This window comes from Scaptodrosophila lebanonensis, unplaced genomic scaffold (assembly GCF_003285725.1).
Source record: "Scaptodrosophila lebanonensis strain 11010-0011.00,11010-0021.00 unplaced genomic scaffold, SlebRS2 tig00000080-arrow-pilon, whole genome shotgun sequence".
Taxonomy (NCBI): Eukaryota; Metazoa; Arthropoda; class Insecta; order Diptera; family Drosophilidae; genus Scaptodrosophila; species Scaptodrosophila lebanonensis.
The window spans coordinates 1,376,539-1,403,697 of record NW_022060561.1 but is presented as its reverse complement, the minus strand read 5'-3'; the positions used below and the strand labels follow the sequence as shown (position 1 = coordinate 1,403,697).

The window sequence follows — 27,159 nt, the reverse complement described above, 5'->3', positions numbered from 1 at the left end:
AATTAAATTTACACATCATTCTTGATTGTTATCGCCGGTATATGCATTTAATTATGGCATTGTTTTGGGCAAGTCCCGTGAGCTTCAAAGCATGCGGAAGGATCTTATTTACATTTTTGTTTACACAAAGTGAAAATCGTGCTTGTGGCGAAGCCAGTCAGTCGGTCATTCAAATAAAATGTTATGTTATGTTTTTTTATAACAAATCAACACATAATGTGTAGTGTAGTTAATATAAATGGGGCCTTGAACATAATTTCTTCTTCGTTGTTAGATTTCCTTGGATAATTTTTGGGAAGGAATCCCCTTTTCCTTGCTAGGAATTCGACTCAACGAGTCTAATATTTCTTGTTTATTCTAGACGTTAAGGATTATAGCATTTGCCCTTTTACTTAAGGGAAGAGCTTATGAAAACCCTGTTTTAACCCAGTAGTCCCTAAAGATTTCGCCTCCTAGGTTTGGCAATGCTGTTATTTATTTTTTATAATTATATGTCGACAAAAATAGACAATCTAAAAACAATACTAAAGTTATAAGTTATAGTAAGCCTATGTTGGACAAATTACAATAATATCTTATAAAGGAGATTTTCTAAACATAGGAACCCTATCAATGGGCATGTCAAAATCATATAGTTATATACAAGTATATATTTTATTTTAATATAGTTAGTTCACAACAAAATTTAAGTCTTAGCAAAATTGAAGAGTTAAACCAAGCACCATGAATGATGTACGCGCCTTGAGATACGATATCAAATGGGATGAATGGCAGGGTCAACTAATTACGGATATAAATTTTAAGCATGTTACCATTTCTATTAGATATCTTAATAATACTAATACGCCCTTCCTGCATAGGTACTATGATATGGTTATAGAGTTTATGTGGGAAAATTCTTTTTTGAAAAATATCGTTTACGAGGGCCTGGGTTTCTATGAAATGGATGACATGAAGAAGATATATTCAGATTATGTTCGGCATATCCTGCGTAATGAGTGCTCGGTTATGATGTTAAATCCGGATGCAACTCAAATAGTAGCCGTGGTCTTGCTGGAATGGATGACAGAGGAGTGGCATTCATGGTGCGATATTTTCACACAAAATCAATACATAGGTTTCCTCAAAACTTTTGCATTTATCTGCTCTAGGGTTTATTTACCGTCATCCATACCGAAGGGTTTGTTTCAACAGCTTATAACAATGAAACAGGAGCTCATGCGAAGCACCAAGGAAAAACTGGAATTAGACAATTTTGATAGCTTGGTGGTGCATGAGCTAGCCCTGCCAGAGGACTTGTACATTCACAAGGACTTCCTCATGTGCCTCTTCGATGTGTTCGGCTTTGTGGCCCAACATATGCACATGCCACGAGTCTGTTTTATTGCCTTGAGCAATATGGATCAGGAGTCAGCAAGTTTGGCAGAATACGACGAAATTGGACGCACTATATACTCAATATATAAGGTGGATAACAAACGTCCTTTCGATATATTACGCGAACTGGATGAGATGTATGCGGTACTTTTCGAGCTGCCTGTGGAGCCAATTCTGAAATATATCTATATGCCTGGATTTGAAGCGGTCCATGAGGAGATGAGGCTACGCGAACTGAAAATGAGCGAGTTCGACTAACAACATTTGTATAATTTCCAAAATAAAACTGAAAATTAGTCCAAATCCGACTTTATGCTTGAGAGATTAAAGCAAATTGTCTGAGCTCTAAATTTCTGATTGCAGAAATTAATTTTCCTAACCCAATTAACGGTGTAATTTTCTCCTGAAAGCCTTTATTATTTCAAAACACATCACTTAGACTTTTATAACGAATTTCTGCTGCAGCAGATCCAAAATTGTCGAAATAATAAATACGATTTGTATATATGCTTTTATTTGTATCCAAAATATATTTATAATAAAAAAAATTATTTATTTAATAATAATAGTAAACAAATAAATATATATATATCCAGAATGAAACAGAAGTTGAGTCCACAATCGACTTTATATCGCAATACTTAATATATTAAAGCAAATTGTTGAACTCCGCATTTCTTATTGCAGATTATAATTCTCAAAGCCCAATTGAAGGCGTTATTTTGATCCAGAACCACTTTATTTCCAGACTCATCCTCTATAATTACAATTAGGTTTTGATGCCGAATTTAGGCTGCTGTGGCCCTTTTTTGCTGTATGGTGGCGGAGGTTGAGGCCCCTTATTGTTCAAATCCTGTGCTACTTTTACATTATACCTCGGTTCTGGCGCAACATTTTTACCCAAAAAGACGGGTGGTCCTTTATTACCTAATTGCGTTGACGGCAATACCAATGGTGAGCAGTCAGGGCAAACGCCTGGAGCTCCTGGCCAGCCTCGATCGCCCTTTGCACCATTTAAGCCGGGAATGCCTGGATCGCCCGGGCGTCCAGGTGCACCCTCAGGACCTCGCGGTCCCTCATACCCATAACCATCATCGCCACGCTCTCCTTTCGGACCACTTGGTCCACGATCGCCGGGTAAGCCCCGCATGCCGACATCACCTGTTGAGAATTGAATCAATTATATTTAAGAGTATATTCATATTTATTGAAAAGGCTCACCTGGTAAACCTGGTAAGCCAGGCGGTCCGGGTGGACCCACCAGCAAGCTTGCATATTCGATGATGTACTCTGAATTAGACAAAAAATGCACATCATTAGGATAGTTATTATGGATCTACATATATATAGTTTACAAGTAACTACAACAAACGACCGATATTGTATGACTATATATGTATGTGCGATATATATAACAGATACTAAAATAAACTGAGCCTCGTGGAACTAGTTAGCAATCTATCTATCCAAGGGTGTAGGCAGGGGGGTCGTTGCCTACAAACATTTTTGCCATATAAAGTCGGCCACACGTTCATTATTATGACGCACTATTTCGCCTTAAAATGGATCTGAGTTGGATTTGTTGACGTTTTTTCATTGATCATATGCATAAGTTATTTTTTAAATGCATCGTGATTTATTTAATCAAAATTGTAATTTGGTGGCCCCCCTTTGGTAAAAAGCTGCCTACGCCTCTATAGCTAAGTCAATTCTTCATGCAAAGTTAAGTCATGTTTGAACGGAAGTAGGAGGAATACCAAAGCAATTGAATGGATCAAAATACGTCCACTACTATATCGACTTGTTCCGTAACACATACCTATATCTGCCTATATCTGATGTTTACATTACTATTCAGGATTTTCTTTACATTCATCTGCTTACCTTTAACCACAACCAAGCAGATCTCCCGAACTGGCGTTGTCCAAAGCAACCATGGCCATTGGGTAATGGCCGCTTGCCAAGAATTAGGGTCATATAAGTGTGAACCTGCAATCTTTACAGTCCCATCAACTGGACCATTAATTGGCCCAAGATTATTGACGGGCTGCAGGAATAAATCTTCGCACTGGCTACGCGCCGGTCGCTCTATATCACAACTGAAGACCATCCATTGCACATCGATCTGAAACAGATGGTTTGAAAAAGCCAAATGATTTTTATACGTAATGGGTATTACCCTCTACCTACCGGTACGGTGCTTCTTGTGCGACAATCTTGGGCAATTGAGAATATCCCATTGGCCGCACCGAAGGGCAAATGGTGTTCGAGCGGCGAACGGAGTTGTCCGCTTAGGTCCGGCACGGGTCTGCAATCGACCCACAAACGCACGAAGTCGTGCGTGATGCCCAACATGAGTTTGTGCCAAGCGCCGTCAAATATTTGCAGCTCCTCGAAGGAGATTCTTTGTATAGTTCCGTCGTACTTGGGCAGAGAAAAATCGATTGTATGCTGTACGGGATTGATGTTAACACTCATCTGTGACGTATACCGGAAGTCACTGAGTTCAAACAAATGCCATTCGCTGTGCACTTGTTGCTGGGGCAGTCGGAAAATGCACTCAAAGGAGAATTCGTTGGGCACGCCCCTGGGAAAGGCCTGCAGTGTGGTAACAGTCCAATTGGAATATTGCTGCAAATGGTAGGCAGTCTGAAAATCGCTCGTCCCTATTATCCGTTCTATGCCCTCCTGGCGCTCCTGGTACTGCTCGAAGTGGAGGGCAGCAATCATGTCAAATGTGGTTGGGTCTGGCTCATCGGGTCGCTGTTGTCGGCATGGACCTTCGTAGTTCAAATTCTCATGTTCAAAATAGTCCAGAGTAGGCAGAATGGCTGAGATTTACAAATAATCATTATTTTGTTCTTCCGCTGAATCAGCATTTTCAAATTTTAACACACCCTTGCGACTCTGCTGTAGAGAATTGGCAATCAATATCAAATATATAGCAAAAGCTATTACTCTAAGCTTTAGGAACTCCTTCATCTCGACTGAATTGAACTGATGTTATTGAGTTACTGAACTACTCCAATACTTATCATGCTAATGCCACAATTTTTGAGCGAAGACTGAATTTTGTTTTGTGCCTGCCTGCACTTTTATTTGATTTTCCAAACAGGCAGACAACTGCAAAACAAATTAGGAACACTCGTATTCAAATCTTGTCGCTATTACGATACCATTCGTCTGCCCTAAAAATGAATCATTGCACACACATATACATATACATATTTACGTACATACGTTCGTATGTAAGAATCGACAGTGCATTTCAGCCGCCAGATTTGTAATCGATCGGTAAAGAGATAAAGATTCCACATCTAGACTTCAGTTCCGAGTGCGTGTGCTACATGCTTGCAGTACAGAGCCACTCTATTGAGAGAAAAACTACTTACAGTTGACTCTCGATAATTCGAAATTTGACGGGCTCTTAAAATATTACGAATTATCGAGAGTTTGAAATATCAAATGGTTCGAAATTTGTGAGAGAAAATAAATAAAACTTCGAATTATTAAGTGTTGTTCAATTATTATTTATTAACTTCTATTCTATAACAATGTTACATACATATATACAGTAACTGAATGATAACTAAACAAAACAAACCGAACTAATCATAAAAAAAAAAACAGTTACCGGGACGGATCTTGAGCGGTGACCGTTGGATGCGCAGAAGTCGATTTTTGCGGCGCGACGGGCGGGACTAGCACCTGTACGTTGAACAAGTTTGAACTTGTCGCAAAATGTACTTACATACAATATTTCCGCCTCTTTCTCTATGCAACTTTGAATTGTCGAGTGCTGGACGCCGATGAGTTCGAATTAACGCGTCGTTTTGTTATATAGCAATGATTTTTTCGTTCGAATTACCAAGTGCATAAAAATGTATTCATTTACTATAGTTCGAAATATAAAGAGATTTTGGAGGGAACTCATGATAACTTTAAATTATAGAGAGGTTTGAATTATCACAGGTTTGAATTAACGAGAGTCGTCTGTATATACATACTCGTACAAGTATGTATGTTTATAATGCTATTTGTTCATGTTTTTTTATTCACTGTATCGGAAGTACTTTTTGTACCTTTTGTCCTAAATAAAAACCCCCAGCACGTTAGTTATTTTGAACCCAAGAAAGAGCTCTTTTAGTAGTACAGAATTAGTTTCATAAGGCCTAGAAAAGTTTATTAACAAATTCATCATATTTGAAAAGTTCTTTATTATTGTTTATCAAAGAATATTAAAATGAAACAAGTGCTTACAATTAATGCCTGCTTGAATAATTTACCAAACCACAATCGAAACAGTACGTGTTGCTGGCAACTCACATACAAAGTGTTTCGCCATCGTACAGCTCCCCATTTTCATGGTAAACCTATTTTTATATGAAAACCACAAGTGTGCGCAATCTTTAGAGTCATCGTTGACGTTCTCTGGAGACCAGGCAGTATATGTGGGTTCCTTTCCAGTCGCAATCGACACGTAATTGCCTTCTTCGCCCAGATCATTTATATCCAGCCAATAGTTTTCTTTGCTGCTTTTCAAGGCCAACGTAATTTCGTACATTTCGTCTTTGTTTTGAAACTGGACCAGATTTCCGCCTAATTCGCGACACTTTTCCGCAGCTTGGAACCAATTGAGCTTAAGTTTTTGCTCAATATAGTAATATTTGTGGCCCAGTTTTTGAAAAGGTTGAAATTTGGCATCAGCAACTATATTCGATGCATTTACAAACTTGATTTCAGTTTTGGTGCTCATTGATACTTTGGAATAATAGTAGGAAATAGATTTTTTACATTATTACATTAAGTGCTGATATCTTTTTCAATTTAAAGTTACCTTACCTGCTTCAATATGCACCAACGATGTTAATATTGGAAGCAAAATAGCAAGAACAATTCTATTAGCACCCATACTTTTTATTCAACTTGTTTACGGTAGGAAGGTTGAAGAACTAATGTGAAGAATGTGTAATGAGTCCTATATATTAGAGGTTTTTAAAATAAATTCGTTTAATCATTTTTTTGTGGCTGTGGTTAAGATTTTTATGCTCTTTAGTGTAATGGAAAGTCTTAAAACAAAGAAAGAAAAAAAATTAAATAAATAAATAATAATAAATAAAAAGCAGAAATCAAGTTCAGTATCGAGGAAATTTGACATTTATAAGTTCTGAATAGTGCGTAATCTGAAGTTTTATCAAAATATAGGTTATACCTAGAGTCAGGAATTTAACTTTCTACTCGTTTTAAATATGCGAACTTAAAATATAGTGGTAGATCATACTCATCGTAGGGCGTTACCATATACCATATATTTTTACAGTTCAAATATTACTAATTATTTCGCTCTTTTTCTAGAAAATATTGTTCATATTTTTACATATTGCTTTGTCATCTTAAATAAGATTACATCAAATATATACACTTTTTAATTAATTGTATTTTTTAATTCTTTGCATAACTCAAACTTAAATCCAAAAACATATATCAGCTTGCGTTTTTTGTAAAGTTCTGTAATTCCTCTGGCTTGCATGTCCATTGTCGAAAGTAGTTTTGTTTTAGCAGCTTCCATGCTGTCTGGTATTCTGCAGCCAACGTTTTGCATTCGATATACGTTAAGTCGTTCAACTGTTCAGACTTTAAGTTAAACCTTTTACACAGTGATGAGCTGCAGGAAAGCAGCTCCACGAAACTATTTAGAAGTTTGTATTTGCTTATCTCCAGAGCTGCCTGCGGCGTATCCAACTTCTTTCTAGTTACTCCCTGCCTTTTACCATTTACAGCAATTTCATATGGCCTGTAAAAATGTTTGTTAACAATACTTCTTGCAAAAAAAAAAACAACAATATCTTACCTCAAATTATCCGGCACATCACTCCAAACTATGCCGTTGGGAGCGGGCTGCCGTTCCTCTTGCTGTGCAAAATCAAACTTGAGCGTCGCATTTATGTTTATTACGGGGTTTTGCGGATGGAAACGTGCATCCTCAAATGTTCGGCCATTCCAGCGTTTGTAAATGGCACGCTCTAGGCTTTCAAGCTTGGCATCGCTGCAGCAGAAATTCAGGCTACGGAAGTAAATGGGCTTATCAATTAGAGCATCTAGTAAAGCACCTTGTACGCCCAGAACATTCCATCGCGACAGCTTATCGCTGCACGACATGGAGAGTGTGCGCTCACCGCGTCCCGGTTTTATGCGCAGTGCTCCTGGAGTTTGTTGCATATCATCAGTTTCCAGATGCTCTCTTGCTATTAACTTGGCGCCTGTGTAGACAACTGGAGACGTGGCCAGCAATTCACCAGCACTGCCAACTTCGTCGTTGCATTTTAAATCTAAACATTGACGCTTTGCTGGCACTTCCTGCAGGTCGCTGCCTACAATGCAAGCGTCGCCACATGGTGTCTGGGTGCTCAGGAAATGAAACTCCAAGTTTTCCCGCATGGCATAACAGTTTTGCGTGTCTTTCCAGTAAAAAATAGACTCCATCGCCTTCTGTTCGGCAGCTTTGCGCAGCTCATGATGCAAGTAACGTAGAAGTCCACGGCGTGCCAACACTTCTGCATGCGAGTCGTTCAGAATATAACCCTGTTTGCATAGCTTGCTACGTCCAATACATTTCGTGCCACATCCTAGTGCCACAACTTTCCCGAGCCTTTGTTGTCTGTCATATTGCACGATGCCTGCTAGGACCGTCCATTGATTATCTAAGGGCTTGCCGGTTTTTGGTAATGCACAAAACTTTTCAAAACAAAGACGTGCTATGTGATTTATGCTGAGTCCATCAATACTTTTATCCATTGAATATTTTTAAATTTAATAATCAGCCGCATATCGATAGCTTGTCAGTACGCCGGCAGTCTATCGATATGTCACGCAGCAAGCAAAATTGTCCAACACTGCTGCTGAAAACAGCTGGCATTGCACTGAGAGTTGTAAACAATTTGCAAGATTTTGATTATACTGAAATAAATTTAAATAAAAGTGCTTTAAGATGCCAAAAGTGGTGTCGCGAAGTATTGTGTGCTCTGACACCAAGGATCAGGAGGAGTACAATGAGGAAAAGCCACTCAACATTTATTACTGCCTATGCGACAAAATGGCACTTATTTTGGGTGAGACAGCTTAAACAATAAATTGCAAAATAAAATATGAAATTAATGTATAACATACGTGGCTTTTCAGATTGTACACTGGAGCAGTTGCCACTACGCGAAGTGGATAATGCCCGTGTCATAGATGCCAACGACCATGCGAACAAATTAACATATAATACAGCATATAAAACTATTTACATACATCGGAAGGGAAAGGGAATCGAGAAGCAATATCGATATAAGGTGAATAATACATTAAAATGTACTTGAACAACATATTAAACATATTTTTCAGTGCCGCAGCTGCAATTTGCCTTTGTACTATCGCCATAATCCAGACTCTCACGTTACATTTGTGCTGCAGAATGCGCTGGTGCGCAACAAAGGTGAAAATCTGGCTCAAATTCTCTCAGCTTATTCAAAAAACAATGGAACTGCAGCTGGAGCTGCTTCTGCTGCAGTGCCCTCATCATCTATGGCGCCCCCAGCTGCCAAGGATGCGGCCGTAGTGGATGCGACTGGTAAAAAGGTTATAATGACACGACATATGGGAAAATTCAGTTCAGTAACAGTGTCCACAATTGATGAGGAGGAGGACGAAATTGAAGCGGTACGCTCTATAGGAAATAGTCTCTTGATCATGAAAATGCAACTTTTGTTTTAATCTTGACAGCGCGAGATTGCCGACAGCTATGCCAACAATGCGCGCATCATTGAGAAACAACTGCAACGGAAAGGCGGCAAATTGACGGATGTTGGTGTGAAGGGCAAGGTGGACGAAGCACCCCCACCGAAAAAACAGCGTGGCACTTTATTGGAATGCTAATACATTTTCAAAAAACTAACAACTATTTTTTAATAAAAGTAAAATAGGCAATTGATCATTTCAGAAAGTTATACACAATCTTGATTCTTAAAATCAATATTAGCTTGCAATAAGAATGCTGTGAATCAGATCCATAGAACATCGGTGTGGAAGGAGTAGCGATTTCGATTTCGACTCGTCATGCTGCTCATATACTCAGCTATAACGTGTTGTCTACCATTCATTCTTCGGGGTGTTAAAAACATACACACCATTATCATTAACGCTTACGTAGCAAGGGGTATTAAAATATTACTTCGTCAAGAAACACAGAACTTAACCAAATGAAACAGGTAGAGAAGCTAAAGTCGGGTGTCCCGACAGAGTTTAAGCCTTTGTAAGCTGATCGTTTGTATGTACATGTACCCGCGTCTATTGGGTCAGCATTTCGCACCTTTAAACCTCTAAAGTGCCACAAAAACAATTCCACTTGAGTCCTAAGTAAGCCTACAATAATGGGCATATGACTTTATTAAAATACGCTCTGCTAAATGCTGTTAACAAATAAAATAACTCTTGGCCCAGTAAGAAAAAAGTTACCAATCAAATAATTTTAATTGTTTTTCAAAATTTGGGACAAATGTAGCAGACTTGTTAGTAAAGCTTCGACAAATGTTTAGAAAGTATCTCTGTACATATATAAGTATATACATACAAGTATGTATGTATAATTTAGGTTGACAGCCATTTTGTATTGAGTTCTCTTTCTACTTCTGTCTACATATTTATTTTTTGTTTAATCCTTTAGGGCTTTTACAAGAACTTTCCATCTAACTCTATTTCTGGCCGTCCGTCTAGCTGTGTCCCATGTGATCTTCTTCCGGGATAATTCCTGAAGGGTAGTCCGTCGTCAGGTTATCTTAGGTCTACCGATCCGTCTGCTTCCTTGGGGGTTCCAGTCTAGCGCCATCCTTACAATGCTGTGCGGGTCTTTCCGCACCATTTCCCCAACCATTTCTTCTTCCTTGGATTGGAGACTCACCAGTCATGCCATTTAATATTCTGTTGACATATCCTTTTTAATGTAAAAACCAACTCGACAAAATCTATTTATACATATATATTTATCTATTTATTTTAAGCAATTAAAAATAATTGGTTTATCATAAGTCTGATGAAGCATAGGTGCATATATTATTTTGATTTACTCTGCTATCGAATTCCACATACATACTAATTATAATCCAACGAGCCGCAAACCCTTTAATTCTACTCCACCTACGCTGCCGACTAAGGTTGCGGTTAGGCACAAGAATCTACAAGTATAAAAAGCACTGCAGCTTAGAACAAAGAGCTGAATTGTAATTGAGACTTAATGGAGTGTTGTTGAACTAGTGCTGGATCTTTTGAAAAATATATGAAAAGGCTATTCAGAGCCACGTAATGGGCAAGCAATTGTTTTGGCTTGCGTGCTTGGGGACATGCCTTAGCATCGCTGTGGCACAAAATCATGTGTGCCACAAAATGGTTGAGGTGCCCATCAGAGCAGAAAAGGAGTCGAAACTGAAGGTGGAGCGCAGAACCCACGACATCAATGGAAAACAAGACATAAAAGAAACCATTGAAACTTTTAAAGGAGCAGGGGTTGGTATTACCATCCAATAAATACTGGATTGGACTAATTTCAAGTGCAATTCTCTTCTTTTAACGTTTGCAGATCAATTTTAAAACGATAAACAGCACAGTTTGCTGCGATGGCTACGATGGACCGATCGACAACTGCAAGCCAGTCTGTTCAGGTTGTGGTCCAAACTCCTATTGCCAGGCTCCGGGGACTTGTGCCTGCAACAAGGGCTATATAAGAAAGCAAGGCAAGTGCGTTCCCTTTTGTGCGGATTGTGGAGCGAACACTCTCTGCGAGTCTCCCGGAAAGTGTGTCTGCAAGGACGGCTACAAGTTCGAGTCTCCAGCGAGCAAGAGTTGTGCTCCAGTATGCAGACAGGAATGTGACGAACATGGCTACTGCGCCGAGCCCAATAAATGCAGATGCCACAAGGGATACACAAAGGTAAATAATACGGGAAAATGTACGCCCGTTTGCCAGCGCTGTTCTGCAAACGAATTCTGTGCCAGTCCCGGCCAGTGCAGCTGCAACAAAGGCTATATAAGAAAGCAAGGCAAGTGCATTCCCTTTTGTGCGGATTGTGGAGCGAACACTCTCTGCGAGTCTCCCGGAAAGTGTGTCTGCAAGGACGGCTACAAGTTCGAGTGTCCAGCGAACAAGAGTTGTGCTCCAGTATGCAGACAGGAATGTGCCATCAACTCCTATTGCAAGCTACCAGATCAGTGTGCCTGCAAAAATGGATACGAACGACCAACACCCGAGAGTGCACTGTGTCTGCCCCGGTGCAGCAAGGACTGTGGCTCCAACAGCTACTGTGCCCAGCCTGAGCAATGCGTGTGCCAGCCCGGCTATACCTGGGTTGGGGATGGCAGCTTCAACTGCACCAAACTATTTCCGGACTGGTTACTCATACTGCTCCTTTGCTTGGGGGCTTGTGTTGCAATCGTTATTTCCGCGGTGGCGGCGCATGTGATTTTGACACCAGCAGAAAGCGCTGATTACCACGTGGACGACGCCCCATCTACGGGTCTATCAAATTCCGGATATGAATCATCTATATAACTCAGAAAAAATTCATTGGGGAGAAATGCTTCGGTATTTACGCAATATTCGCCAGTCCCCGAAAGTTCTTATTCTCGCATTGATGGCAAACACTTTTTAGATCGAACTCACAATGTTATAAAGATATTTTATATTTTATATATAATAAAAAAGAAAATTAATAACTAAAAGTTATTGTAAAAGTGCAAAAACAGAGATACATGTAATAAAGAAAATGAATATGTTTTCATATAACTATTATTATTATTATTTTTTTTTTAAATACTTTAATAAATAAATTAATTAATTCTATTAGTGTGTTGAACTCAAAATAAGCAGTATTACTCAGTCTCTTATATTGTATTTTCATTAGAAAGCATTTTTTAGAGTTTGATAACAATTTGGTTCCAATTTCATACAAAAACTTAGTGATCCGACTTGGTTGATCTCGCCATATTATCTGTTTTTATTAAATGGACGCCTCGGTGAAAAGTTTCAACACAAGAGCCCTAAAGCTGTAGGAAAAATAATTATTGCAGCAGGCAAGATTCGCATTGTCTTTAACATTAATATGCTTCTTTCTGGATATTAGAAACTTACACACCAAAAGCACCTAATGCAATATATTTTCAAAAAGTAGAACAAGCATTAAACACTGGTCGATCTACTGTAAAAGCTTTCTAAGAGCACCCTTCCTTAAAGCAAATGCTGTACCATATTTTATCTCTTTTTTTCTTTGCATTTTCTGCTTAAGCCAATCTTTAAAGATCTAAGTCCGTAGCTCTCTCTATAGAAAAAAATATTAAATAGAAATAATATGACTAATTCTGAAAATTGCATGACGATATATATTTTCTTGGGAGCAGTACCCTTGCTCATGCAAACCGCACCTCTACTTAGTCATGACTTCGATAATAATATGTGAAATTATGCAAAATTATAGCTTTTTTTTATTATTTTTTTATCAAAAATATAATTTAAAGAATAATTATTTGATGGGTTTTATTTTGTTACCCAAAAACGATTATCATTAGCTAAGATGTAAAGTAAAACTAAAAATAAATCATTCAATTAAAATTAATATTTGTACATCATGGTAAATTTCTCGGTAAAAAGTAAGTTACTATAAGTGAACGATTTTTTCATTTGAAAGAAAAACCAAATTATCAATTTTTGCATTCCCTACAAATACAAAACTCCTAGAGCTATTAAAAACAAAAAGTAATAGTGGAATATGGGATTTTTTTTAAAAACTATTTATTTATTATTATTCAATTGTAATGCTTTCATTAAAAAATAAGCTTATGGAATTAACTAATTAATTTCATATTCTTATAGTGCATAAAAATCGAATGGCAAGGATGTGACATCTTCAGTCTCCTCCTCTTCATGGACCAGTAGCCGCACCATGTACTGCGCAGCTAGCTCGTTAGGAGGTCACCAACTTCGGATACTCCTTGGTCCTTTGCGATATTAAAGGATCTCATGTACCAGTCAACAAGCTTAATGTTTTGGCTTGCAGAATTCGAATTTTCCCTAGGTGGGATTTTGTAATGTAATTTTGTAAATTTTAATTTAATTTGTATACAAATAAGAACTTTATTGATATATATAAAGAAATAATTAATTATATAATTAAATAAATTGTAAGTAATACGAAATGAATTATTACTTTTATTATAAAATATATAACTACAAAATTAATTGTTATTTTAGCTTGTTAACAAATAAGAAATTTATTGATATAACAAATAACCAAATAATGTATTGTTTATGTTTAATGCTTATTCTTCTTTTTGTAAAAGGAGCTGTGTTTATCCTTTATCTTTAAATTGTCACTTACCATAAGGCAAATACAGTTTTTTTTAATTTCAAATAAAACAACTTTTAAATTATAACAACCTTTCTTTTTTTATTTGCTGCAGGAAGCAGGATCTGATCCTTTAACTTCAGGCCAACATAAATCAGCAGCAGTTCCTTAAAAGTGTTCTTTTTTATTTGCATTCATTTGTGTCCAATTGACCCGCTGCAACGTATTTATCTATTTATTTATTTAATAATTAATTGGTTTAAAACCCGGTTTGAAACCGGCTGCCGTTAAAAAAGGTGTAGCATATCATGCAGGCGCAGAATTTAATTTTTAATTTAAAAAAAACTGCCTCTTGCTGCTGGTTTATGTTCGCCTAGTACCTCAGATTTTGGATTTTAGTATTTGCCGGCGATTTTGTAAATTTTAGGAAAGCCGCAGCTGCCACGGCTTAAGTTTGCAAGCTGGCACCTTTGCTAAATACCAGGCGAACATAATGCAGCAGCAAGACGATTGCTTAAAAAATTTAAAAATAAATGCAAGCCAGGTTTCAAACCATTTTGCAGCCAGGCTTCAAACCAATTACCAAACTGGCTTGAGCCCCAGCTGCTAAAAGGTGTGGAGCCCGGCTTACATTAAGAAAAGTGTAGCATCTTTTAGGCGGCCGAATTTAATTTTAAATTTCTTGAAAAAAAATCATCTTGCTGCTGGTCTATGTTCGCCTAGTACCTCAGATTTTGGATTTTAGCATTTGCAGGCGATTTTGTAAATTTTGGGAAAGCCGCAGTTGTCCTGTGCTTAGTTTGCAAACTGGCACTTTTTCTAAGTACCAGGCGAACATAATTCAGCAGCAAGATGAATTTTTTTCAAGAAATTTAAAATAAATGTAAGCTAGGCTTCAAACCGTTTTGCAGTCCGGCTTAAAACCGGCAAATTGGTTTGTAACCTTGCTGCCAAATGGGTTTGAAAGCCTCTGCCAAAATGGTTTGAAGACTGGCTTACATTTGCAATTGGTTTGAAATACGGCTGCAAAATGGTTTGCAACCCGGCTTATCTTATTTTTAAATTTTAATCAAAATCATCTTACTGCTGGTTTCTGTTCGCCTGGTACTGCAGATTTTGGTTTTTAGCAACCGCAGCCACTTTGGCCATCGGACAAACTAAACATAACCGCCCTCTTCACCCCCCTTACTAACCAGACTATTAAAAATCCATTTAAAATTTATTTTGTCATTTTTATTTTCTTTTATTTTCAAATTTAATAAATTAATAATTATTGTTCTTAATAATATAAATTATATACATGCATAGAAAAAATAAAGGATAGGAAATAAAATGTTAAAGCACATAAAAAGGACATCCATCAATATTTTTATTCAAATTATTATTATAAATTTTATTATTATAATACTTAGAATTCAATTCTTCGTTTTGCTCCACGCGGCTTCAACTTTCGTTTGCCATTCTGACTTTGCTCATTTGGTGAGCTGTCGGAACTTCAAAAAGGACATCCATCATTATTATTATTATAAGTATTATTATAACTAATTTTATTAATATTATAATATACTCTTGTACACTTCATGGACAGAGTATAAAAATGGAAAATATCAGCTGAATACAGCTGAGAATACCAAGAAAATGCATCCTGTGCAGACTCATGAGTGAGAAGCCATTATTAATCAAATAAATAATAATTTTCAACACGTAAATATAAACAATCTAATAAATAAAATATTATTAAATTATAAAATAATTAATGAAAAAGTAATAATTGCAAATAAAAAACTGTATAAAGAAAAACACATGTTCTGTTCGATGTTAGCTCGATGAACTTCGGAAAACAAATAAAAAAATTTAAGAGATGCCATCATTATAAATAACTTTTTTTTTAGTCATAGCCTGCTGTGTTAAAGAACGATTTTTGCATTACAAATTTAATGAATCACACAATTTTTAACCAAAATTAACCATTAACATCTAAATGGTAGTGATAGTATTTAAAAATAAAAATTATAAAATAAATAAATATTCAGAACAGACTCTAATTCTCTCAATAAATATTTATTATTTAAATAATAATATTAAAAACAATGCCTTCAACCATAACAAATTCTCTATGTGTATTGGGTAACCTAGAAAATTTCAGTATTCTATGTTTAGACAGTCAGTGCATTATAAATATTGAAAGAAAAAGTATACCTAACATTAATGACTATATTGCACTACATTTTTTCAGACTAGGCTGCTGGATTTTGTAATCCTCAAATGCAGCAACCCAATGGGAAATGTTGTAATGCAATCATTTCAGAGAGTAATGTATGTTAGTTTTCTTTTGTTTCCAAACCGCTTGGCTACTGTCTCTGGTCTTAGAGCCGGGTTCTTAGCTATGAAGTCATCAAATTTTTTGCGCAAACGCTCGGCATGCTCCGCTGGTGTTAATGTACACTTTACGAATCCGCACTCCCTGCACAAATTGTAATGATACTCGCCATCCTCGTCCTTGGCACCCCTTCTAACGTCCTCGTTGGAACAAGGCATTTTTGTCTCAATTACTTTCTTCATGCGCTGTGTGGTGCGTGGAGCAGTGTAGAGTGCTGTAATAGGTCTTCGGCGCTCTTGAGAACGCTTTTTGACCGACTCCTCTGTTTTCTTCTTTGGGTCGGCGGTTTTGTGCTCGCGTTGAGCTCGTATAGCCGCCAGTTTGAGTTCCAATGGAGTCTGACTGACGTTATTGAAATGTTGTTTCCACTTGGCGCTCAGTTCGTCAACAGTATCCAAATCCAAACGTATATTCGAGCGAAATGTGAATGCGATTTGGGGGAGACCCTGCTTATAAACATTAAAATATTTACCAACACTTGGCATGGTTTTAAATAGCTTGTATAAAATTTATTTATTTTCTTGACTGTATGTATCACTTTAAATTTTAATAATAATTTCCTAAGCTGACAGAAATAGATTTGCTACAACGTCTGAAGTGTTTATACATACATACATATATCTAAGTTCACTTTTACAAATTGAAAATGCTACTTTTAAAAGGATAATAACTAAAATCTCCTGCATACTAATATCGATATAGCTTACGTACTTTTTCTTTTTGGCTTTGAGTTTCGGTATTGAATGCGACGCCTTTAGATTCGTTCACTTTATCCTTATCCTTATGAATGGAAAAGGATGAGGTTTTCATGCCACGAATTGCGAATTGTCTTGAGCGGCTGTCATCGAGGACAGACTTCCGGCGGTCTTTTCTTCTCTGTTTGCTGTGCATTGCAATAAGTGTGAATTTAGCATAGAGTGTAAATTTGGAGTTAATTTTGAATGTATTTAACAAATTTTAAACATTAACATAATTTCAAAGGCCTTTTTAGAAGAATTATAAGTGTAAGCCATTTAAATATACCCATCTTTGCATTTCAGCACTATATCGTGCAAATAAAATACAAGTACAGACTATAGATGGGGGATATTTTAACCAACAATTTCTACAATAAGAAAGTTAGTTGAAGTTAATAAAAACAAGAAATCGGTGTGGTAGTATTTTGGTAGGTAACGAAAATTTCATTTTCATTTCGATTCGTTTTAATATTAAGAATACAAAGTCAACTGCAAGCGAAACGTTATGGACCAGTGTTGTTAAATGTAACTTTCTGCAAATATTCACCTTCCCAGCAACGCCGCAGTGTTGGTAATAGTGACACTGTAACTGTTATTTTAAGTATTTTGTCACCACTTCACATTGATACTTGCTATAATACTACGTAAATATTGCTCATCTCTACTGCATACATACACATATGTATTTTTATAGATAAAAAACGAAAATAATCATTAAAGTGTTGTTTTTGTTAATTTTATTGGAAAATCATAGAACGTAGCGCGGCGCGTTATGTTACGACGCGCAACGACAATCGAAAAAAAACATAAACTAAAGCGCTGAGAAAATGTTGCCCCGACGACGTTGGTGTTGACTAATAACAAGAGTGTGTGCGTGTGTGTGTTTGGTCAGTGTGAGTGCAAGGGGCACGGCGGCTCCTTTTGCATCACTGCGGCAGTGACCACGAAGATAGCGAGGGCGCTGCTGCGAAGAAATGTTTTCCAGTAGCAGTGGCCATGCATCTTCATACAGCGGGATTGGCAGCAGCACGCAGGACGATGGCTACGATTTTACCAAATGTGAGAATGCGGCCCGTTGGCATGGACTGTTCACCCCTGCGCTGAAAAAAGTGCTGGAGCAGGTGAATCCGCGTGTCACGGCCACCGAAGATGCACTGCTGTATGTGGAGAAGTTATGTCTGCGTCTTCTGGCGAAGCTGTGCGCCAAACCACTGCCTCACTCTGTACAGGATGTGGAGGAAAAGGTGAATAAATCATTTCCAACTCAAATCGATCAATGGGCTCACACCCTGGGCAAGGAGGTCCCCAATTCCAAGAAGCGCAAATCTGTACTTCCCACGGAACGCGTGCACACGCTACTCCAAAAGGATGTGCTGCAATATAAAATCGATAGTTCGGTATCGGCATTTCTGGTCGCTGTCCTGGAATGCATCTCGTCGGATATACTCAAAATGGCCGGTGATTATGTGTGCAAAATCCAGCAGTGTGAGATAACAAAGGAGGACATTGAGGTGGTCATGAACGCCGATAGGGTAAGTGACCATAATACATACATAATTACCAAATAAGGAATACCCTAAATCACTGGTTATCGCAGGTGTTCTTGGACATGCTCAACCAGAGTGATATAAAGACAAATGTATTGCCCAGTCCACTGTCGTTGCCGGCGCAGCGCGCGAGTGCAACATACGAGGAGACGGTGAAAGAGTTAATACATGATGAAAAACAATATCAGAGAGATCTGCACATGATTATACGAGTATTTCGAGAGGAGCTAGTAAAAATTGTGCGTGATCCCAAGGAGTTGGAGCCCATATTCTCCAATATAATGGACATTTATGAGGTAACAGTGACGCTGCTGGGCTCTCTCGAAGATGTTATCGAGATGTCACAAGAGCAGAGCGCACCCTGTGTGGGAAGTTGTTTTGAGGAGTTGGCCGAGGCCGAAGAGTTTGATGTGTACAAAAAATATGCGCACGATGTGACCTCTCAAGCATCGCGTGATGCTCTGAGCAATCTGCTGGACAAACCTGATGTAAGCCAACTGATTTTAAATGAGCGACAATACATACTCTATATTCAAATTAATTATTTACTTAGGCTCTATCGCTCATGTCCGCTGGTCATAACTTTCGTGATGCTGTTAAGTATTATTTGCCCAAACTGCTGCTGGTGCCCATTTGCCATGCCTTTGTCTATTTCGATTATATTAAACACCTAATGGATCTCAGTTCTTCACAGGACGACATTGAGAGCTTTGAACAGGTGCAGGGTCTGCTGCATCCGTTGCATTGCGATCTTGAGAAGGTTATAGCCAGTCTGTCAAAGTGAGTATCATAATATTGTATAGATTGCAATATTCCACTTATGCTAAATATTTCAATTCTTACATCCTTCAGCGAAAGATTAGTGCCGGTAAGCGCACGGGTCCGTCGCCAATTGGCCATAGAGCGCACCCGGGAACTGCAAATCAAAGTTGAGCATTGGGATGACAAGGATGTGGGCCAGAATTGCAATGAATTTATACGTGGTATGTAAACTTGCCTAAACTTGCTAACGAAATTGGTATAACATTTAAATTTTGCTATCCACAGAGGATTCGCTGAGTAAGCTTGGCTCCGGCAAACGCATTTGGAGCGAACGAAAGGTATTTCTTTTTGATGGTCTGATGGTTCTGTGCAAGCCAAATACGAAGAAACAAACGCCCTCAGCTGGCGCCACTGCCTACGACTATCGACTGAAAGAGAAGTACTTTATGCGTCGAGTAGAGATCAACGATCGAGTTGACACGGATGAGCTGAAGAACTCGTTTGAGTTGGCCTCTCGCGTACAGCCTGCCATTGTACTGACGGCGAAAAATGCGCAGCACAAACACGACTGGATGGCAGATCTCATTATGGTGAACACGAAATCGATGCTGGATCGCATATTGGATAGCATACTGCAGGACATTGAGAAAAAACATCCGTTGCGCATGCCCAGCGCCGATATCTACAAGTTTGCCATACCTGATAGCAGCGCGAATATTGTGCTGGAGGAGCGCGAAAGTACTGGCGTGCCAATGATCAAGGGTGCCACGCTTTGCAAACTGATTGAACGCCTAACCTATCACATCTATGCTGATCCAACGTTTGTGCGTACTTTTCTAACCACATATCGGTATTTTTGTTCGCCGCAAAAACTGCTGCAGCTGCTAATCGAACGTTTCGATATACCCGACCCCAGTCTGGTGTATCAGGATCAGCATGGCACAACGTCTGCAGATAAGGATCAAGCAACAGCTGCCAGCTGCGATAGTGATAAGATGCATAAGAGCTCACAACGTGAGGATTGGAAACGTTATCGCAAAGAGTATGTGCAGCCGGTGCAGTTTCGTGTCCTTAACGTTTTACGCCATTGGGTCGACCATCATTTCTATGACTTTGAGAAGGATCCTACGCTTCTGGACAATTTGTTACATTTTCTGGAGAGTGTCAATGGAAAGTCCATGCGCAAATGGGTGGATTCTGTGCTGAAAATTGTACAGCGCAAGGTAAGTTGTCACTCAAAAATAAAAGAGTATGTTTGTAAAAATAACAATTTGATTGATTGATTGCAGAACGAACAGGAAAAAAGCAATAAGAAAATCGTTTACGCCTATGGCCACGATCCACCACCAATTGAATATCACCTGCATGTGCCTGAAGATGAGATAACGCTGCTAACGTTGCATCCGTTGGAGTTAGCCCGTCAGCTGACGCTTCTCGAATTCGAAATGTACAAGAACGTCAAGCCCTCGGAACTTGTCGGGTCGCCCTGGACAAAGAAAGACAAGGAACAGAAAAGTCCCAATTTGCTCAAGATTATGAAACATACGACAAATGTGACGCGCTGGATTGAAAAATCAATCACCGAGTCCGAGAACTATGAGGAACGATTAGCCATTATGCAGCGTGCCATTGAGGTTATGATGGTGATGTTAGAACTAAACAATTTCAATGGTATACTCTCGATAGTGGCTGCCATGGGTACTGCCTCAGTTTTCCGACTGCGCTGGACCTTTCAGGGTTTGCCCGAACGCCATAAAAAATTCCTAGACGAATGCCGAGAGCTGAGCAATGACCATCTAAAGAAGTATCAGGAACGTTTGCGCTCTATAAATCCGCCATGTGTGCCATTCTTTGGACGTTATTTGACTAATATTTTGCATTTGGAGGAGGGCAATCCGGATTTGTTGCCCAACACGGAGCTAATTAACTTTTCCAAACGACGAAAAGTAGCGGAAATCATTGGCGAAATACAACAGTATCAGAATCAGCCCTATTGTTTAAATGAGGTGCCAAGCATTAGGCATTTTTTGGAACAACTAGATCCGTTTAATGGACTGACCGACAAAGAAATGTCGGACTATCTCTACAATGAAAGCATGCGAATTGAACCTCGAGGCTGTAAGACGGTGCCCAAATTCGTAAGTTCCACATTTAATTCTAATGAAAAGGAAAGATATTTTAAATAGTATTGCGAATTGAATCCGACCATTTCCATTTGTATTTATATATCTCGGCAGTTAAAGATTCAATTTTTCAATCATTTTGGCTAAAAGATTAAAGTCGGCAATTTTCGGCTTCCTTATTTAAATCGAGTTTCTTTTTCTGTCCATTACAGCCCCGTAAATGGCCCAACTTGCCGCTTAAGTCGCCAGGCATAAAGCCGCGCCGACAGAACAATAACAGCAAGGGAAACAACAACATCAACAGCAACGTACAGCCGGCGCCAACGAACGTGGAACAAGCGACGGCCAGTGCGGGAGAGCAGAGTCCCGTACACAATCCGCATGCCTATTCGGTGTTTGCGCCCGTCATCATACCCGAGCGTAATGGAAGCACATGGGGCGGCACGCCAGTTCACAAAGCAGATGCATACTCAGCATCGGCGACGGCGTCAGCAACCGCAGCAGCTGTTAATAATGGCGAGGTAGCCGCTGTGCCGCATTTGCCGAAGAAACCAGGCGCACATGTCTGGACAACAAGCGGCACATCGGATGTGTTCAGTCCCCAGCTTCCGGAGTCGATGCGTAGCAGCAATGTGCTAGAAGAGCGTATGCAGAGCACCAATCCGTTCAACACCGGCATTCCTGAATTGGATCCTTTGCCACCATCACCATTGCCCAAACTGATGGTCAGTCCACGTCATGAGGCGAATGCGGCTACGTCATCGACAACGTCGTCTTCTAATGCTGGCAATCGTTCACCATTCCATTCCAATCGTGCGTCCAATGCATCTGTTCAGTACAGCCCCACGTATAGCATTGCAAGCACAGTAACGCTTCAGGGCAACACGATGGGCGTTGGTATCGGCATGGGCGATCTAAGCCCACAGCTGGGCGGCTTCTACTACAATAGCGGACAGCCGCCTGTTCCTATATCGCCGCATGTGAATGTTCCGACAGTCGCGTCTTTGGAATACCGCGCTGTACCGCCACCGTTGCCCCCGCGACGCAAGGAGCGCACTGAAAGCTGTGTGGACATGGCGCAAAAGCAACAAGCGCCTGATGCGCCAATTGTAAGTTGATCTTCAAATAAATGTTTCGATATTATCATTTACAAAGTCATTTTGAAACTCAATTAAAAGCCATTTTCAATACACTCTCTAGAGTATACTTAACTACATTTTCAACACTTTAATGTTTTAATTTTCTTTTTTGTTTCCTTGCAGTTACCTCCGCGTGACGGTGAATTGAGTCCACCGCCCATACCGCCTCGACTCAATCATTCCATTGGCGGCACCTACAACCGTCACAGTCAGGCGAAAGAGTTTGTGGGCAAGAGCAGTTTGTTGCTACCAAATACAAGCAGTATTATGATTCGCCGCAATTCGGCCATTGAGAAGCGAGCTGCGGTGGTCGCACAGCAGCAGCAACAACAACAACAACAGCATTTGCTACAACAACAAATGCAGCACACAACAGATTTAATGCAAGTGGCAACAACAGCCACAACACTCGTCACTGTCTCTCAAAGCACACAAATTGATGAGCAGCCTCCACAATCAATTTCACCCGCGCTCAGCTCCTCAACCACAACATCACCCATGACACCCATGACGCCCATGTCCCCGCCCATTCCGACGACAGTCGAGCATCAGCATCAGACGCGACTAAAGCCACAACAGCAGCAGCATTCGCAGCACTCCCAGCACCATCAACAACATTCACACCAGCAGCAACAGCAACAACAACAGCAGCAGCAACAGCAACAACAACATTTACAACAGACGCAGCACCATCACCATCATCATCATGCTCATCAGCATCAACACCAGCAGCAGCAACATCATCATCATCATGCACATCATGCCACACATACACGCTCGTCCCCCCAGGAATTCTTTCCGATTGCCACGAGCCACGAAGGTACACCCAAACTTCCACCAAAACCTAGTCTAAGCGCAAACTTCTATAACAATCCAGGTGAGTAACTTCTACGCTGTTTTTAAATTCATTATCTAAGCTCATTCTAACATTTCTTGCAGATAAAGGTACGATGTTTCTTTACCCAAGTACAAACCAAGAATAATATTTATTGCCTGGCGATGTGATAGGACAAACAAGTAGATGAAAAACTTAGATGAAAAAACAAAAAAAAAAACCGAGCAGCAAGTGCAGAAATATTATGTATTCTAGTAGAGCCGAAGATGATATGACATGTTTAATCAGATAATTTTTATTATTCAACTCATTAAAACAAAAAAAGAAATGAAGCAACAAGAAAACAAATGCAAAATACAAGAGGAAATTATGTTATTGTATAATTATTATATATATATATAAAAAAAACAAAACAACAAATTGTAAATATTGAAAACATTGTATTGATCGTAGAGTGTAAAGTAATAAAGTATAACACTATTGTTAGACAATCATATTGTTTTTATTCGGAGTACTACTACACTGAGACAATTGGAGAGAATCGGGAGTTAAATGGCTTTAGTCGAAGGAATTCTTCAATTTGTGATCAATTCAATAAGCAAGCGCTTCGTCAAATAACTGGTAACTATGCAGACGATTGTGAGAAGAGCTCACTTACCAATACTGTGACAATTTGCAAGGATTGGCTTGGATTGTACTTAATTCTTGTTTTATGTTTATTTGACGAAATGTTGTACTATAAATGGCAACAGATAAAGGTGCCTAATATAACGAAAATGTTTGATAGCAATAACGAACATAAAATCAGTTATATTCTTAGACGTTTGCCAACACCATTGCTAATTATAAATCATATAAACGATCATAATATGTTTGTCTTTTTACCAAACAATTATTGATACAGTTCGTGGAGTGTTTGTTTCGCAAATATAGTGGCACTCGCTATCACAATTCTCATCGTTCATCGTCAATTCATTGTTATAGCTAAACCACAAATGTACGCAATGCTCGACACCATACATATTGTTGGGGTTATTGGGAGCCCATTTCAAAAACTCCACCGGAAAGCCAGTTGCAATCGATACGTATTTCCCGCCTTGGCCCAGATCATTCACATCCAACCAATAGTTCAACGACCTATCTAAATGAGTATTCAGCAAATCCAATTCCTCTTGACTCTCCACATGGGCCAAATGGCCGCCCAACTGCCGACACTTATGGGCAGCATTGAACCAATTCAGCTTTAGTCCATGATCGATGTAATAAAACTTGGAACCGATCCTGCGAAAGGGTTGTGGCGTTGCATTTGCTGATATATTATGTTTCACTCCGTCTGCTTCTCGAATTTGAATTTTTGTGAGCAACTGCGTACCTGAGTCAAGAATACATGAAAACCTTGTCTTTAAACTTATGACTGGAATAGTCTTACCTTCCATCAAGGAAAATATACACATCAGCAGAACAAGTTGAATTTTTACACACATTGTTAAAGAGAAGCCTTGTTAACGAGTCGAGTTTAAGAGACGGAATGAGTCGAAAGGTCCAGATCTACGTGTTTATATGGTCAGACATTTTTGTTAACTGCTGCTAGCTTTATTAGTAATATGGTTTGTTGTATTAAATATGTTTAAGATTTTAATTAAAATTTTGTTTTTTACAACCAACCAAGCAACCAATTAATCTTTAATTATAAGGACATTAAGTTGAGTTTTTCAGAATTATTTTTATCGTGCACATAATTTCAAGTAAGCTAGTCCACGCTATTTTTGAAAACCTGTTCTTTGCTCTAGAAAAAAAGGCACAATTAAAAAATGTCATAAATGTCTTCCACACTAACCCACATTCATTTTATATTCATAACTTCACACTACAAAAATAGAGTATAAAAAAAGGTAATACTATCGAGTCAGTAGCTAAAATATGAATACACATATTATATAAGTAATATTATACCGTTTTTAAAAACCTTTTTTTATGGTGGGCCGCTAGAGTCCAGTCATACTTCAAAATAAAACTTTTAATTATGGACCCCAAAAAGCAGGCAAAGCTCTTTATGATTTATTTTATAACCCGTTCCAAAAGGGTGAAAGGGTGCAGAAAATGGCGTTAATATGGCGAGAACAGTAGATAAATCTGTGTATAAGGCATGTTCAGATATCTAAGCCGACGTCTTATTTTTGCATGCCTATAGCTGTAATAGCTCCGATTAGAGCACTACTAGAATATCTTGTTTGCTTGTGAATATAACATAAGTAATCGAAACAAACTAAATAGGGTATTTATATGTATTATACATACCTACTATATACGATTTATCTGCCATAAGAATGTTGGGCTTAAGAAATCTTATTTCAGTTAAAGGAATATGTTTGAAGAAAGGAGCGTTAATTAAAAAATTTGTTGTAATAATAGTGGCAAGAATGGACAATTCCCTGATGGTGGAGAAGAACGTTAAAAGATATTAATGTAATATTTGAAAACGTACTTAAAAGGTCAGCTTAAATTCGTCGACTTTAGTACATAGTTTATACAGGAACTTATCAAATAAGCGGGAGGCCGCTTTATTATTTATTATTATTAATTTATTTGCGTAAATAATACTTATTTTGAGTTTTAAAAAAACTGCAATGCTACTTAGAATTTCTAAGTTAGAAATAAAAAAATGATTTTGGAGTACAAGCGACTTAAATAAATCATTTAATTATAATAAAATATAATGTATGTACACATATATACATACGAGTATATGTATAAGCATGTATGTAAGTACATACAAGTATGTGCCTCATCTAATTAAAATGAGATGTGTAAGAATTTGGCTTGGTTTTGTGTTTGTACTGTTAATTGCTTGGCTGCATTTCAATTTAAAACGAAACAAGAAGTTTTTGTTTTGATTTTGTTGCTGTACGTTATTTCCTTTCGCTTTTTTGTCAGTCGGAGACAACGTCATCAACAATTTGCTGCTGAAATGCTTCCGGAATTTCGTACTTTAGTCGCCAGCTGGCAACAGGTTTTAAACATTTGAAATCTTTATTTTCGCATTTTGTTTTTATTACGCATTTGTGCTCTGTGTGTGCTCGTATACACATTAATTGTTATCATTTTGTGTTTACGTTTCGCTTAATGATCAGAGGATATACCCATTTAGTCTTCGTGCCCCTTCTCCCTTCGCCAACAAATGCGTCACACACAACAATTTTGTTGCAGTGCCTCAGCAAAGCAACGGACTGAACGTCTGATTCTGATTTTCTTGGAATTGTGTTACTTTCATATCAGCGGGAAAGCACTGGGGAACTTTTCGGAATCATGTCACACCATTAATTGCTGACAAATTAATGCATATAAATAAGACTACGTAAATAGTTTAAATCATATTTATAGCAAAACCGCAGCAAACTATTTTTGTAGTCTAAAAAAGGACCCTAATCTTTAAGGCAACTTTTTGTCAGACCTCATGTTAAAGGCGGCTAATTACAAACTAATACACCCATACATACATACATATATATGTATCTGAACAGTATTACCAAAAGATAAAAGCATATAAAAACGATAAATAGATTTTTATTGATACCTAAAAAAAATCGTGCCAAAATTTCAATATAACTCAAGGTATAACTATAAACTTCAGATCTTGCCTGAATAGACGGACGTGAATAAATCGACTTATCTTGTCAAGAATATATTTAGCAAACCGCCCCGCCTTCTAATAATCCATTTTAAACCTTTGGTTATAGGGTATAACAACAAGTTTGAAGACTTTAATTACAAATAAAATATTATTTACAATCTAAGATTTATACTTTTAAGGTAGCTATTTTAAACTGTTGCGATATTAAAACGGTTGGAAGCTTGTCCGAAAGTATATTTGAAAATTGCTTCTTGCCA

General features: G+C 38.4%; 5 protein-coding genes across 5 annotated transcripts; 3 read left to right on the top strand and 2 right to left on the bottom strand.

Annotated features, from left to right (window-relative positions):
- The first annotated feature begins 660 nt into the window (after nt 1–660).
- On the top strand, nt 661–1,680 carry LOC115626007. Its single transcript, XM_030521255.1, has 3 exons — nt 661–803; nt 861–1,085; nt 1,152–1,680. The coding sequence occupies exons 1-3, from the start codon at nt 724–726 to the stop codon at nt 1,633–1,635; spliced, it is 789 nt and encodes a 262-aa protein (XP_030377115.1). The 5' UTR covers nt 661–723; the 3' UTR covers nt 1,636–1,680.
- A 5,114-nt stretch (nt 1,681–6,794) lies between these two features.
- LOC115626039 (tRNA-specific adenosine deaminase 1) lies at nt 6,795–8,172 on the bottom strand. The gene is made up of 2 exons (XM_030521290.1): nt 7,229–8,172; nt 6,795–7,171 (listed from the first exon to the last, which is right to left on the bottom strand). Exons 1-2 carry the CDS (start codon nt 8,170–8,172, stop codon nt 6,862–6,864), a joined length of 1,254 nt encoding a protein of 417 aa, XP_030377150.1. The 3' UTR covers nt 6,795–6,861.
- Nucleotides 8,173–8,304: 132 nt separating this feature from the next.
- LOC115625999 (UPF0428 protein CG16865) lies at nt 8,305–9,361 on the top strand. The gene is made up of 4 exons (XM_030521245.1): nt 8,305–8,486; nt 8,557–8,711; nt 8,764–9,078; nt 9,142–9,361. The coding sequence occupies exons 1-4, from the start codon at nt 8,366–8,368 to the stop codon at nt 9,292–9,294; spliced, it is 744 nt and encodes a 247-aa protein (XP_030377105.1). The 5' UTR covers nt 8,305–8,365; the 3' UTR covers nt 9,295–9,361.
- Nucleotides 9,362–15,788: 6,427 nt separating this feature from the next.
- Nucleotides 15,789–17,164, bottom strand: LOC115626102. The gene is made up of 2 exons (XM_030521354.1): nt 16,840–17,164; nt 15,789–16,574 (listed from the first exon to the last, which is right to left on the bottom strand). The coding sequence occupies exons 1-2, from the start codon at nt 17,017–17,019 to the stop codon at nt 16,053–16,055; spliced, it is 702 nt and encodes a 233-aa protein (XP_030377214.1). The 5' UTR covers nt 17,020–17,164; the 3' UTR covers nt 15,789–16,052.
- Nucleotides 17,165–17,550: 386 nt separating this feature from the next.
- LOC115625838 (protein son of sevenless) lies at nt 17,551–23,726 on the top strand. The gene is made up of 9 exons (XM_030521040.1): nt 17,551–18,397; nt 18,463–18,900; nt 18,966–19,192; nt 19,265–19,395; nt 19,460–20,397; nt 20,464–21,312; nt 21,510–22,406; nt 22,560–23,313; nt 23,376–23,726. The coding sequence occupies exons 1-9, from the start codon at nt 17,840–17,842 to the stop codon at nt 23,417–23,419; spliced, it is 4,836 nt and encodes a 1,611-aa protein (XP_030376900.1). The 5' UTR covers nt 17,551–17,839; the 3' UTR covers nt 23,420–23,726.
- Nucleotides 23,727–27,159: the final 3,433 nt, after the last annotated feature.